The sequence below is a fragment of the Thunnus thynnus genome, chromosome 7, assembly GCF_963924715.1.
Source record: "Thunnus thynnus chromosome 7, fThuThy2.1, whole genome shotgun sequence".
NCBI classification, from domain to species: domain Eukaryota; kingdom Metazoa; phylum Chordata; class Actinopteri; order Scombriformes; family Scombridae; genus Thunnus; species Thunnus thynnus.
The window spans coordinates 11,059,524-11,074,582 of NC_089523.1; the positions used below are offsets into that span (position 1 = coordinate 11,059,524).

General features: G+C 39.4%; 2 protein-coding genes across 2 annotated transcripts in view; both read right to left on the reverse strand.

Annotated features, from left to right (window-relative positions):
• Window positions 1–4,221, reverse strand: part of barx2 (BARX homeobox 2) — an 11,768-nt gene extending 7,547 nt beyond the window's left edge. The window contains exon 1 of the mRNA XM_067594272.1: window positions 2,994–4,221. Coding sequence (XP_067450373.1) covers window positions 2,994–3,180 — 187 coding nt within the window. The 5' untranslated portion in view covers window positions 3,181–4,221. The remainder of the gene's footprint in view (window positions 1–2,993) is intronic.
• A 2,576-nt stretch (window positions 4,222–6,797) lies between these two features.
• On the reverse strand, window positions 6,798–13,489 carry rbm7 (RNA binding motif protein 7). The gene is made up of 5 exons (XM_067594273.1): window positions 13,291–13,489; window positions 12,838–13,000; window positions 10,169–10,244; window positions 8,049–8,139; window positions 6,798–7,823 (listed from the first exon to the last, which is right to left on the reverse strand). The coding sequence occupies exons 1-5, from the start codon at window positions 13,381–13,383 to the stop codon at window positions 7,461–7,463; spliced, it is 786 nt and encodes a 261-aa protein (XP_067450374.1). The 5' UTR covers window positions 13,384–13,489; the 3' UTR covers window positions 6,798–7,460.
• Between the last annotated feature and the right edge of the window lie 1,570 nt (window positions 13,490–15,059).

Here is a 15,059-nt window from a genome sequence, read left to right on the forward strand (position 1 = left end):
TTGTTCTTTTGGCCTTGCCCTTTGAGTACATATCAAACAGTGCCGAGGTGGGAAGGGCAACAGGCCATGTAGCTTCTTCATCTTTCCTGATTCATTGCTTTAATTTGAACCATTCACCTTTGGGACATGACAGATTGGAGCAATTTACAGATAGTAGAAGGAATGTGTTAAAAACATCTTGTTGAGTTGAATTGTCATAGTATTTTCTCAGGCACACTGACAAACCTCTCCAACTGAAGCTGTGCACTTAGCAGAAGACATTATATTAAACGTAAGTGTTAACTATTTAATGTGAAACTTGATCCACACGGTTCCCTCTGTGGCAGGTGAATTAGCCTGTAGCGTAAACTACTTCAAGAACTGATTAATTACTTATCCTTTTCTCGAGATAGAAAAAAATGTGATAGCAGCGGTTGTGCGGAAATGGTGGGGAGATGACAGGTTGTCAAGCATTATCCTTGACTGAAGATGGAAGATGTGTGCGCATTTTGTCTTTGTGTGTGCATACTTGCCTGTGTGTGTTGACATGGGTGTAATCAACCTTTTCAAACTAGCTTAATGCTTAATGGGAGACTTTATTGTCTGTAGCGGATTAGGCTTTAAGATGAGATGAAAACTCTTGCTCACTTGGATTTCTTCTATAAGCCCTCAGCCAGTACTAAACCAGCACCCAGCGGCCCCGGGGCTGCACACACTCCTACTTTTTGTGTTTTGTTTTTATTTTTCATCATGCTGTCAGGTGAGATTACCCCATAGTTGATCTTAATCTCTCTCACCCCTTCCAGAAAGAACCACTAAAAGCCCTGCCCTGGTTCCTGCTGAGAGATGGGACTCCAAATGAAATATTGTAACCTGCCATTACGTCGCTCGCTGTTCAGCACCAGGTCAGGACTTATTGTCTCTGATCCCGCTGTAACTGACAGGGAATTAACTCCGGGAGTATTAGCCACTTTTACTGTGCTAAATGAAGGCCTGTATTTCATTACAGATGAATAAAAATAGAGTGAGGGACTGGGAGAGAGCAAAATGTAGAGAAAATGCATGGTATGTTTGAGTGACATACCCATGATAAATAATACAGAACCAACAAGTAATTTGTTATCAGCTCCTACATGCAACATTATTGGCATCACTGTCTTTCAGCAGCCTCCGCTGGTAGCAGGAGGTTATAGCATCCCCTTGTTTGCAGAATGAAGAACTGTCGCTGTTAAGGGACCATGCAGGGGGCCCAGCTTCTCTTTGGCCCACGACCTGAAAGCCTGCCAGCTTCTATATCAAGCACTAAAAGCCATTGATGTTGGGGAATATACTGTGTCTCACACCCCCGCAGCTACAAATAAGTGGTGGGCACAGTGTTCTAATATGCAGGGCGGGTTACTCTATCCATCTGAACAGAGGGGTGCCAAAGCCCAGCCATAGTGCCCTCTAGCACACACCAATCCATATCAGAGGGATGAGGGAATTGCTTCCCCCCTATTTTTATCCACCCGCCGCTGTCATCATCAAATTGCAGTGGCTATTATTTCAGACTTTAGAGCAATTATCCTAATGGTTACTAGAGTGTGCAGTAGCCTTCAAGTTGTTTGGATTCATCTGGAATTACAATTAAGAATCAGTCAGGAGGCTTTGTTTTGACAAGACAACATGTGCTGTGCCAACTGAGCTTTGTCATACTATTTTGGTTATATTAAGGAAGTATAAGACACAGGTAAAGGGCTACTTACACAACTGACAGCGAGATCACTCCATCTATCTATCTATCTATCTATCTATCTATCTATCTATCTATCTATCTATCTATCATGTAGAGATCTAGATCATTCTAAAAGAGTGAAGGCACTCAGTAAAGGTTGGGAAGAAAGAGATCAACATTTCAATTCATCAGCATTCCAACTAATCAGCTTTAAAACGTATTAATCGAATTAATAGTTTTTAGGGTTGTGTTCCGTGTGTATTAATCAGGATACATCCGTGTGCAGCTTTTTGTCAGTGTTTTTAGAGGGTGGCACAACTGTCCACACTACCACGTCTCTTGCTCAAAGCTTTAATTTGTTTACTTAGGCTACATTTATTTCTATGTCATATTAGCGCATTAACAAGACATAATCCTTCCATCCGCAAGTGTCCAGCACAAGCAAAACGGATAAGGAAGGCCTTTGATGTTAATCAAAGCAAATTAGATCAAATAGACTAAAGATTACAGCTTGGTAACCATGGGCTTCTAGAGTGAGATTTGACTTTATCATTCTTATCTGTACTGCTGCATCTTCATTGACTTTTATGTGTAATTATACTGAGTTATCAGTTCAGTCATTTATCATCTTGCGTCTAACGCAAGCCCTCAGGCATCACTGGAGTTCACCAACTTTACCGCGTGTGTTTTATTTTAAAGTTATTCTCGGTGATTTATAACACATAGTACATAATGAAGAAGGCAAACTAGGGGAACTTCAGGAGGAAGCATAAATTGATAGTCATCAATTTTAGATCACGCTTGAAAAAAAATATCTGACACAAACTTATAAATTCAAGTGACAAATCAAGCAAAGGGTGCACTGTCAACGTTGTAAATATCAATATTTCCATACGCACAGTTTTACGCACAGGGGATGTTGATTAAAAATAATTAATTACAACTTTTTGGAACTTCGGATATTTTATCATAACATTAGGATAACCGGCCACACACTCCAGTGCAGACGTGGAATGCATTTCACCCGTCTTACATATGAAGTTCTTGCAGTGTAAAATACACATTTCCTGATTTACGCACCATTTAAATGTAGAATCTTTTTTTTTTTTTAAAAAAACAAATAAAAAATACATCCATAATTAAACTGAGCTCATGCGTAAAAGTGTCAACAATTTCCATGCATAAAAATTACCTTCTCATTTGCCCACAAATCTGCAACTGCTAGAACTCGCTTTCAGTTATTTATTTTTTCTAACTGTCTCTGAATCAGTCAAAAAAAAAAAACACAGCGTCTTCTTACCCGAACAAGAATGAAGAGGCTTCGGACGAACAATGAGGGAAGGGCACACGGAGTAGAGAGAAAGTTTCTCGAAATAATCACAAGTCTCCTTGGAGAGAATCTCGTCAATCATGAAAGTCTTGTAGCGCCGCCTGGCAGCTTTCAGCTGCCCAGGAGAGGAGAGCCTCAGCTCGGCTTGACAGTGCATGATTTCTCCCTGTGCGCCGTGCGCTGTCTTCACTGCACAACGTGTTTGTTCAGTTAATATCTAAAGTCATGCAGGTTCAGCCGTGTGAAAAGGCGACCACTGGAGTTCATGCGCTTGAATAACTCATTGTTTATCTTTTAAAAATGCAGTTTAGCTTCCCTGAAGTGTCGTGGTGAAGAGCAGTAGCTTTCAACTTGAGCTGCGCAGAGCGCCACCGTGGTAATGAACTGACTAGGATGTGTGCTCACACCCACTGCTATATAAACCATCCCTGAACACATCTTTACCGCTCTCTCTCTCTCTCTCTCTCTCTCTCTCTGGCTCTTTCTCTCTCTCTCTCTCTCTCTCTCTCTCTCTCTCTCTCTCTCTCTCTCTCTCTCTCTCTCTCTCTCACAGATACACACGTAGCCTACTGTGCCACACATGCCCCCCACCCGAACACCCACCACCACCAAAAAAAAAATATTGTCCTTTCTGTGATTTCTTGTAACCAACCGATCAGGTGAACAACGAAGATCATATTTACAGAATTAAACTAATATAATCAATATCGCAGCCTGCTACAAATACACTTCTCTATTTCAAACATATAGTGACCTATTCTAGTTTCCCGAATACATGTTCAGATCAGAGCCACACAAAACCTTAGATTCATCTGGGGTTCACTAAGATGGTGCCGTTTCTTTGTTTCAACAATGATATTTTAAATAGCCTTCTCAATGTATTTATTAATCGAACTATTAGTAAACCTACGTCGAACTTTAGTAGAAAAAAATTCTAGGTCTACTTCAGATATACAAAAAAACAATTCAGTTTTCTATTTTAATTTAAATTAACTTTAAACTGAAAACCTTTTAGTAGCATATAGCAAGTCAACTTGAACGAATAAATGAGGCTCCATGTGGGATGAATATTTCTTTCTTTCTTTTCATTTTTATTCTTAAACCATTAACTTATGTTGAGAAGCAGCTATCACAGATCTGAGTGAGGTTTTAAGACTGCTTCAGATAGTCTGACTGATTCAACTGCGTCATGCTTATTATTATTATTATTAAAATTATTCTTATTTATTAATATTAACAATTTTAATGATAATGATGTATTTAGGGAATTTAATTGTCGTTACATATGATTTTTCTTGCTGGAACATTATCATTTTATTACTGAACAACCTAAATCATGAGCTACTTATAAAGGAGCAATAAAGCCAGAACTGCGGTGAAAGGCCAAGTCAATGATGTCGTTTTTTTCTTTACCGGCTTGCCAAGCAAACTGACGCATTTCTAATTTATTATTAATCAACAATTGCGTGCGCGCGCGAATGACATGGCGGCACGCCGAACACATATCCTAAGTGTCTTTACTATCTCGAATAAAATACCGTGACAAGCTCAAATAAAAGCAACTACTGAAAATTCTTCTTCCAAGTTCTGAGTTGGCACAAAAAAAGTTTAATCCAAGAATGATATCAATTTTCAGAATATAATTTGTCAGTTAGATCAAATAGTTCATGAGAAAAGTATATTATCAGTGTTGGCTGAACGTGCTGATAGCTCTGACATTAATGTGAAGGAATAGCTCACATACCGACACGTTCCGTTTGACAGGCTGAATCTTTCCACATGCATTTCCCATTCTTTTATTATTCTACAAATAATCGCTGATAGTAGAAAATGATGTTTTTCCTTTTTATTTGACGTTCTGTTATTGCAGATTTGAGCAGTTTGAAACATTGAGAAGAAGAAGAAGAAGAAGAAGAAGAAGAAGAAGAAGAAGAAGAAGAAGAAGAGGAATACATCTTTTTTTTAAAAAGAATTTACATGATGTGTTTTAACTAAAAAATAATGCTCTCTGTGAGGAAACCCGGTGGAGGTACAGTTTCAAGTTTAAACTTTTGCAACGTCGGTGTCCTAAAAGGAAGGAACGATTATCATCTGAAGAATTGGAAATAAATTTAACTCGCTGGCGGATTATTCCCGAAGCCGCCGTGTTCAAAGGATTACAGAGGGGGGAAATATGGGAGCTCTGCATGGGAAAGCTCGGCTGCTTTTCAGAGGTTTGATGGCTTATCAAAGAGGGGGAGATGAGAACAACTGCTGCAGTCTGCGGAGCACATTTGACTTTTTTTTTTTTTTGAAGGGGCGGGTGGGGAGGGAAGCCTCTGCTACAGTAGGCCGTTATTGTAGCAGAGTGCTACAGTATATTCGTTACAAAATTCAATCCTAAAAGTTAACACAGAAAAAATGAAACGAAACTTTTTTCGCAATTAGGAGATAATTGTCTCTAAATTAACTTCCCTTTATTATTTTGAATCAGGTGTCATTTTCTGATCGCTTTAACCAATAAAAAATAAATGTAGTCTATACTTTCAATGCTTTCAGCAAACTCTATACAGGAGTATTTCCTGCCAATAACTTTCCACTTATTTAAAGGTAATTAAGATTCCATGAAAAAGACTATCACAAGCTACTTTAGGCCTGTTTCTTTGGCTACAATGCCACCAGTGAACCCAACAACCTAAGGTGGTGCCAAGCTCCGGCAATCACGGCTGTAGGCATCTTGTCACTTGTGGTTTGTGTTGCGGGGCTGCTACAACGGAGGGGAGGGTCTCCGGGTGTTTGGAAGGGGATCATTTCAAGAGACACGCTTCTATATAAGTCCATACAGCAGCGGCTACTGAGCGGGCTCTCTAATCCGCCCGCTCCAGGGCTGGAGACGCCAGCCAGATCAACCAATTAAAGGAGTTATGCCACGGCCAGAAGTGTAATAAGGGCCTTCTTAGTACTGACACCGAACAGAGGATACTCTCTATTAGAGCGATTTGAGAGCATCGGGATGCAATCTGACACGAGGCAGATTACAGGCAAGACACAGAGCTTAGTGGAGAGGGTGCAAATGCACCTCCACTTTTGGACAGCGGGAGATTTATTAGGGGATGTAGTTGTCGATACAGCGCGGAGGGGCCTGCTGTTAGTGGCATAAGCACTTTCGGAAGGGTAGATTATGACCTCAACGCGGACATTAAGGGATTTGATCAGCACTTTGTTGTATGCAAACTCTAACAGATACACCAGGTTATAGATGCTGAAAGGCTGATTCAATTTGAGATGTTTAGGGTCAAAGTGCTGCTAACTCTGGGAGAATACTTCTTTCACATAAATGGAGCAAAATCTGCGCCGTTTCAAGGTGGCTGGTTTTTTACTATGTTCGAGATTGGGGAAGCAAGAAACAAGCCTACACATAATTGCATGTTGTAAAGTGAACAGAGTGGGTGACAAATCCATGTCAAGACTTGAAAGCATCCTAAATAGAAAGGTCAAATGTAGGAGCTGATCATGTGGCTCAGTTATATTTAACATCTTAATTGATTCAATGAAAGGATGCGCGTGGCGCCACCTGTAGATTACTTCATAACCCGCTGCACAAGCATATTAGTTACACATGGGCCATTTATAGGTGCAGATAAGGCCATGTGTGCATGCATTACAGCATGTAGCATCAACATACAATAGCTCACTTACTTAACCCAGTCGCATAAAGAGCTGCAAATAGCATTCATGATGAACAGCCAAGGCGCAGGCATTTGTGTGGTGACCAGATGAAAGACAATGCAACAGTCAAATCAAAAGACTTTTATAGTCATGAAAATGTTCATTTTTTTTTTTAAAACATTATGAGTTTGTCGTACAGACCAAGAATTAAAAAAATAAAATAAAGCCCACTTTTAGTGAGAGCAAGGTCAGCTGATCTAAACAGTAAGAAAGGATGGTGCCCTATTGCAGGAAAAGTGGTGCTGGTGAAATCGTTAGTTGAAAATGTTCTTTTTTTTGCAAAATACCTTAAGAGTTTAAAATTCTGGCAGCACCGTTTAAAGATTATTTGCATAACATAAAACCTGGCCAATATCCTAAATCCTTTTTTTTTTTTTTTTTTTAAATACATGTCTTTTTTTTGTCCTCCAAAATGACTACAAGTCATGTCTGCTTGTTGTCCTTGCTCTAATGACAATACAGTCCCCCCCCCTCCCTCCCCCACCAAAATATATGCAACAGCTGTGAGAAAAAGCTCACATGAAGGTATTGTACAAATTTAAAAACGCCTTAAAAAGTAAACAAAAATGGCTCTAAGGCATAAGATAGTAAATAGTCAAACTGGTAGGATCATGTACAAACAACCTGAGTATACATGACAATTTTGTCAACATAATTCATGATCTTCTTTTGTGAGCTGTCCATAAATTTGTGAAAAACATAAGTCTTTACAGAAATCCTTTACGTGCCTCAGTACCGTCTCCATCGTCTATCTTGGTAGCCGCGGTTGCTACCCCTGTCGTCATAATGTCTGTTGCCACCTCTGCCGTCGTGGTGACGGTTGCCGCTTCTGTCGTTCTGGTGGTGATAGTTGTTCCGGCTGTGGCCGTGTTGCTGATGATGGCCGGAACCGGGTTCGTCTGCGTAGCGCTGACTCCTGCCGCCGCTGTTCATTTGGGACGGATGATGCCGATAGGGAGCGTTATCGTGTTGCCTTGAGCCGCCTCCGCCCGGATTTCCACCTGCGGACAGCTGCCTCTGCTGAGGCTTGGAGAAGCTGTCGCTCAACTGCTCGAGCTGCTGCATCTGGAGCTGCAACATCATGTTGTTCATCTGTGGATGAAGGAAAAGACGGGTATCAGTGTCTGTGACTGATACGGCTTATGGAGGCCTAAAAGTCTGTTTCTATTCCTGTCAAGACATACAATCTACACATGTATTTGTTACTGAGGAACTGAGGCACATTTTTAACTAAAACCAAGGGGTTAAATCAATGTCATCACTGTGCAGGGTGTGTCATTACAAAAGGATTAAAAAAAATAAATAAGAAGAACTTACCATGACATGCTTCTGCAGATTATCAGGAGATGAAAAGGATCTTTGCATTTGGGGAGGAGTATAAGGTGGAGAACTGAACTGGATCGGAGTCCTGTAAGAGCAAAATAGACCAAATATTTTTCATCACAAAAAGTCAAAACTAGTCAACATAATGTTAGGATATTGACTACTACCCACTTTTGCAGAATCCATGTTTGAATTCTTAAAATTTTCGATTATTTAAATTATTTTTAATTCATGCGTGACCTTTCGTCTGCTTTGTGAATTAAATAAATTCACTCGGGGGGAAAGAAACCTAAAAGACACGACAACTTTAATCTGATTTCACCCCTTTTAACAATTCATCCATCCAGCCGCAGCAGCCAGATATTATGTTACCAGACTCGCATCGACCCAGAAAATGCTCAGGATGATTTTCATGTTCGATGTATTCTGCTGTTGTTGAAAAGCCAAGTAATGACATCATTTTTTTTTTCGGTTATAAGTGCACAGTGCCAAGATCTGTGTAGGAATATGAGATGAATAAGCCCGTCAGCGCTGAGAGGCCAAATCTGATACAATTCATAGGACTGCATTCAACACACAACTAATGCTGCAATCAATGGACTGTTCACTACACAACTTTTTGATTTATGGGGGATTAAGTGTGAACCTTCGCACGCACACACACACACACATACACTGCACCTTCTGCTCAGATCATGCAGCCTACTGTGGATATGTGTCTGTTTTATATTCTTCCATGTCACTTATAAATATCACTTCTTGCTGTTCACTGCAGCTACAAAGCATCATGCGTTACATTTGCTTTATCATTTTAGCTTTGAAATTTGAAAATACTTTTTAATCTACATTGTATGCCGAACAAGAAATACATAGATCTATGTATTGAAACATTCAGCCAAGGTTACCATGGTGATTTGACTCGGTTAAAAAGTGAGACGGGTTCCTGATACCACGAAGCCTGCGTTAAGCACAAAATTACCTTGCTGACCCAAACCACTGGTGTGATCTGTGTGAGGTTGTTATCTGTGTTTAGTGCATTTGTGGTGCTTTATCAGCTTTAGTCGATGACTACAATGAAATGCATAACATGTTGAGTTTCAGCTTCACTTTAGTCTCTCTCACACTCACTCGCACAACCGGCTATTCCTCTCTTAAGACAGCTCACTGTTATCAGTTACAAAACAAAGTCCCATTTGTACTAGATGTAGACAAAAGGTACAGAAACTAAATTTTAAAAAAAAACAAACAAAAAAAAAAAACAGGTATTTTAAACTAAGCAAGTCTCATCTGATTTTTTTCCAGAAATGTGTTTAAAGCTATTTTTCCTCCATTCTAGTAGAACAAATCAACATAAATTAAGCACCATGACAAAACAAATATACATTACATTGGTCTGATACTGCGTAATTGAACTCTAGGGCCAATACTTTCAGGTTTTTCAGAAAATGCTCTGAACAGTCACAGCCTGCATGAGATTTTGGCATGAAACATGGAAAGGACTGCACATCAAGTTTTCTATATGTATAAATAAAGACCAGTCCAATCCCATTTCATGCCACATCATGTGCCAGAACTCCCTATTTTAGTGCACAAGGCGTTGCCAAGAGCATAAAAAACTTGCATGTCTAAGTAATTTTCAGTAAGGAGGAAGCATCTTTGGGAACGTCAACACATACAGGAAGTCTGGTACCAATTATAAACATACAGTAATACTATGAATCAAACATATTTACTTATGACTAAATACGTTACTAACAGTGTGGCAAAGTAGGTTTGCATTTAGTGGTAAGTGTCTTTCTGGCTCATGAAAAAAAAACGCCCAAACATTTTATCATGTTTGTTATGTATGACTTCATAACTTGGTTTTCACTTTAAACGACTAACTTCACAGCTCACACAGACAAGAGATTAATCAACCTCAGCTTGAGTTGTTTGTCTTATCCGTGTAAAGCGTCTGGAAAACAACCGCTGTGTTGCGGACACAAACATCTATCACAGGTTTATCAAAAGCAGCAGGAGAAAAATCCAGTAGCTGCTGTAATGCTACTGATGCTGATGTTAACCAGATTTTGTTTCTGGCGCTGCTGGACAAACTATTCATGAGACATTCTTACCTCTGGCCATGGGGATTAGGGGTATTTGCAGGACTTGAATTCTGCGAGTTCCCTGGACTGCTGCTATGGCTGCTACCTGTGATGGGACAAAGGAAGCAATAAAATAGTTTATTAGTGAAGGGGAAAACGATTTTAGTACATACTGTGCGAGTACGGCAGGCATGTGCTTTTATTACGTGTCCCACTGAGTGCTACATATTTAAATAAATACACGATATAATGACATAAGGATAAGTCTTTAATTTTTAAAGACTTTTTTTTTTTTTTTTTTTAACAAAACAGCCAGAGGGGTTGCCATGTGTTGCACTATACATCACAAGAACACATGGAAATTCATTGTCTTTAGTGTAAATATTTAATGTCTTTGCTTTAAGCCTTTTACAGTCTTTTCACACAAGACTTCCCTCATTTTTTTTGTGCAGCACCAGTGTGTCTCTGTGACACCTTGAGCTCATTTTTATCAACCATATGACTAGTGAGGGCATTCTGTTGATGAATATTTGTATTTACATATTCCTAGAAGACCACTCATCATAAAACACATTGTGACTGGTGTTTGGGTTTAACGAGCGATCGTGTTAACTGGTTGAATGTTCGACACAGAAGTCTTACAGTATGTAAACCAAATGGTGTTGCTAACAAGATGCATTCACAGATCTTCACTTATTTTTCTGAAATTAATTTTTTTTAAATGTTAACTTGTCCGGAGGAGAGGCAAAGCTGAATGCTCGATGCAGTATCTCACAGCAGGCTGGTTAAACCAGGTGAATACTGGCCGTGTGACCACACTGTTTGCACAATATTAGGGATGAAACAGTAATCAGTTTCACATTAAACCACCATAAAATTGCTGACAGTTAGTATTACCGTTTCAAATTTTAATGATCATTAAAACTGTGTGTCACAGTCAATACCGTCCGGCATCAACCAAACTTAGCAACAGAAGGCAGTGACAGTGCTCAGGAGATTTTTCAGCCTTACGCCGTGTCTAGACAGCAAGCGTGTCAGACGCGTTTTTGACGCACAAGTCACACGCAACGGATACACTCTATTTTTAATCTATGCAACTATTTGCACCAGCTCTGTGAAGGCTTGCATCTCACAGTTGTAACAACCTGAAGCATTCATTTACACTTCCAAGTCCTCCGTTTTAGACGCGACACTACAGTCACATGTATTGGGTTCTGAGCACTCCCAACAGGCAGGTGACCTACGCTCAACACTGCACTTGAACGCCTCCAGTGTAGACACACAGACGGAGCGTTCGCTGCTGCTGCTCTACTGACGTGCTGCTAACTCTACGTTTGCTGTCTCAACACGGGGTTAAGAGGACTAATTCACTACTTCAAATCGAATTCATGCTTTCCACGTACTGCATCTGCGGACAGCTGTGGTCTTGCGTACGTGCACGCAGTTCCATTCATACTTTTTTCAGAGGTCCAAGGACACAGGCACGTTCCACATGTGCCTGCTAGTAAACAGGGTTAGAGTGTGATAACTTTCCAGAGTCGTAAAATCCAGTCTGTGAGTATTTCAAACCGCTGTGCAATGTTTTTTCTGATCAAACTTTAAATGTTACATGCTGGATTGTATTTCATTGTCTCACCGGCACTTTAAACAAAACACCCACACCAACATAGCGCCCTTGTATAGTTTTACAAGGACTGCTCTCAGTCTGAATGCAGCTGAGGAGTTTCTGTTTGTTGCTGAGCAACAAGATAAAGTCGAAAAAAGAAAAGTGACAGCTTAATGAGAACAGGAATACAGTACATACATACATACATACATCAGAAAAGACAGGCATTCCTGCTTGCTGCTGCACAGAGTACAGTTACATCTCATGGCCACATGGTGTCATCTTTAATGTCAATGCACATTTGATATGGTTTCCATATGTTTACATGGTATTAGCTATGTTATTATTTTAGTGTTTATGCAAACAAAAAGTGCACAATTCTGCTAATTTTACCTGTGGTTTTCAATATCAAACTGGGTGAAATGATTTCATTATGTATCAGTGCTTTTTGAACATTTTAACATACCATGATAATTTTGGTCACTATAATTGTGATATTAAATTTTTATACCGTTTCATCTCTACACAATAAGTTCACAAACTGTACATATTATGTGTACACAAGAACAGAGCAGGTCAATTGGCTAAATATGGGCCACTTTCCAATTGAAGATAATTGTATAAAATCCAAATATTGGCTGTAGCTGCTAATTTATATGCTACGTTTTGTTTCCCGAATTATAAGAAACGTTACGAGAGATGAATGTGTCTTGCTGAGCACAATTTAACTTATGTAAATGTTTAGATGATAAACAGATGAGTATATACTAATTAAAGTAAAATTGATAAGACTTTTAGGACACCTGCGTGTTCTGTTAGTGTTTCCAACATCTGCCGTAACCACGACAACCACGACACATTCGGCTAAAAGTCACCAGTTAACACAGTCACAAGTTAAACCGAAACACCTGCTGCCACACAACACTGAACCAAGACCGAATCGATTTAAAGTGAAAGGACACCTACAAGTTTAGGCTGCTACTTTGACTCTGCTTTACTATAATTAAGATTAAAAGAAAAACGCTGCATATAATGACGTATATGAGCAACTGTCAAAACTGCTCACCGGTTGAAAATAAAAACGTGAACTTACCTGATCTGAACTGCACATGGATAGCTCTGCCGAACAGCGATGTCCCGTTCAGTAGCTGCATGGCGTATGGCACGGACACTTCGTGTTTGTAAACGGCGAAACCAAATGTTTTCTGTTTCCCATCAGAGTCTTTTGGGATTTTGGTTTTGATGAGAGGTCCTGCCTGCAAAAACAATCTGATTAATGTTGTGCACAAACAGCGACTGCAGCTAACGACAGCTAGGTTAGCCAGCTAGCCTAAATGAATCAATAACATCTCTTAAAATTGTCCGCAGCGTATACAAAACAAACATTAGCGTGATACAAGTGACGTTATGTGAAGGAGCTTACTACAAAAGCCTATCACTTCATAATATATCACTTTTGGGTAATTTCAATTTAACACTTTCGCTCGGTTAGCATTCTGTGTGTGATGCTAGCTATGTGTAGCGTTAATGTTAGTGACAACAGCACCTGTAAAAACAGTTCAAACAAAAGTTCCTCCGTCACTCTTGAATCTAAATTCCTTATGAAGAGTGTCCGATCCGCTTCATCCTCTATTCCCATCGTATTTAAGCAAGTACTGGCTCTCTCCAAGCGATGCAAACGTTCAGCGTAAAAAAGCGCTCAGTGAAATATAAACGGAAGGCCCTGTGTTGCCGTAAAGTGAAATGTCGTTACATTTGGCGATTTTTTTTTCTAGGATGACGAAGTCATGACCCGCCCTACTCTGCCTCTGATTGGCTTGACTAGATATTCTTACCTTAATTCTAACCAATTTCACTCCTCATGCCGAAACCTAACCAACCCAATAAATTAAAGCAACGAATACTAGCGAATCAGAGGCAGAATAGGGCGGGTCATGACTTCGCCATCCTAGGAAATAAATTTGGCTTATAGTTGAGCTTCCGTTGTGATGAACAGAGGGTATTTTACGACACATTGAACAATAAGGCTGGAAAATGTCTCCCTGTGCTGAATTGAACATTTTATTATATCCATTATATATCAATGGTTATTCCGTCTAAAGGGATAGACATGATAAACATGTTTTATTTTTTACATAATTATAATAGATGACAGTTCTCTTATATGATTACTGAGAATGAGTTTTTGTTTTCTTTCTTTTGCGCTACAACAGCAGTCTACAACAACGAAAAACAACACAGATGACGACAACACAGAGCTGCTTAAAACTACAATGAAGATTTGATGTTTAATGCAAACTACTTATTTTTATAACTAGACTACTAGGGCTTCAACTTTCACGATTGGCAGTCTAATCTATTGATTAGACTTTTTGTTTGATCAATTAATCGAAATGCCTGTTACAATTTCTCAGAGATCAAGCTGATATCACCAAACTGCTTGTTTTGTCTGTTTTTGTCAATATAAAACCTAAAGATATTTCATTCACTAAAAAAGAAAAGCAGAAAATTTAAGAAGCTGAAACCTAAGAATGTTTGGCATTTTTCTTTGATAAATGACTTAATAAATTAATTGTCTTTGTTTTTGTTTGTTTTGTTTTGTTTTTGTTTGTGTGCTTTAGTTGTTTGAATTGCATGCCATTTACAAGTGCAATGTATAGTACTAACACTTGTTAAAAGACACCCAAGAGAACAGTAAAAAACAGTGATTTTCACAGCAGACATTTTGTATGGTTTTCCTCTTCTCTTCTCTTCTCTTCTCTTCTCTTCTCTTCTCTTCTCTTCTCTTCTCTTCTCTTCTCTTCTCGTCTCGTCTCTTCTCTTCTCTGCCTGTTTCAGTTCCTCTGACTGCCTGCTGGCTGTTGCACACTGATAAGGTTTTCTTATTTTTCTTACCCTGTAGCTCACTCTGATTGGGTCACTGGCTCAATTGCCTAGAACCAAGCGCTTCTGGTATTGGCGACATCATAGCCTGTGGAGGTCAAGTGAGAGGCTTAACTTCCACCCTAATCAGATGGGCCACGGTGTCTGCCCCTCATATTAATTATATCAATTTAAACTGTAATGATTTTCTCCTTCATGCCTGGGGAACATCCTCACAGATTCTGCCCTGGTAAAGCTCAAGTTAGAGAAATCATATGCATATCGGTGACAATTTCAAGACTAAACCTTTCTAGTTTAATTCATGGAGGTGACCTGAGTAGGCCGCATGCTGTAGCCATTACAGAAGAATCTACACCTTGCAATCTCTATGACATATTTATTCCACACAAGGTGCTATTTCCATTACTTCTATTAGTCCAGTGGCAATTAACA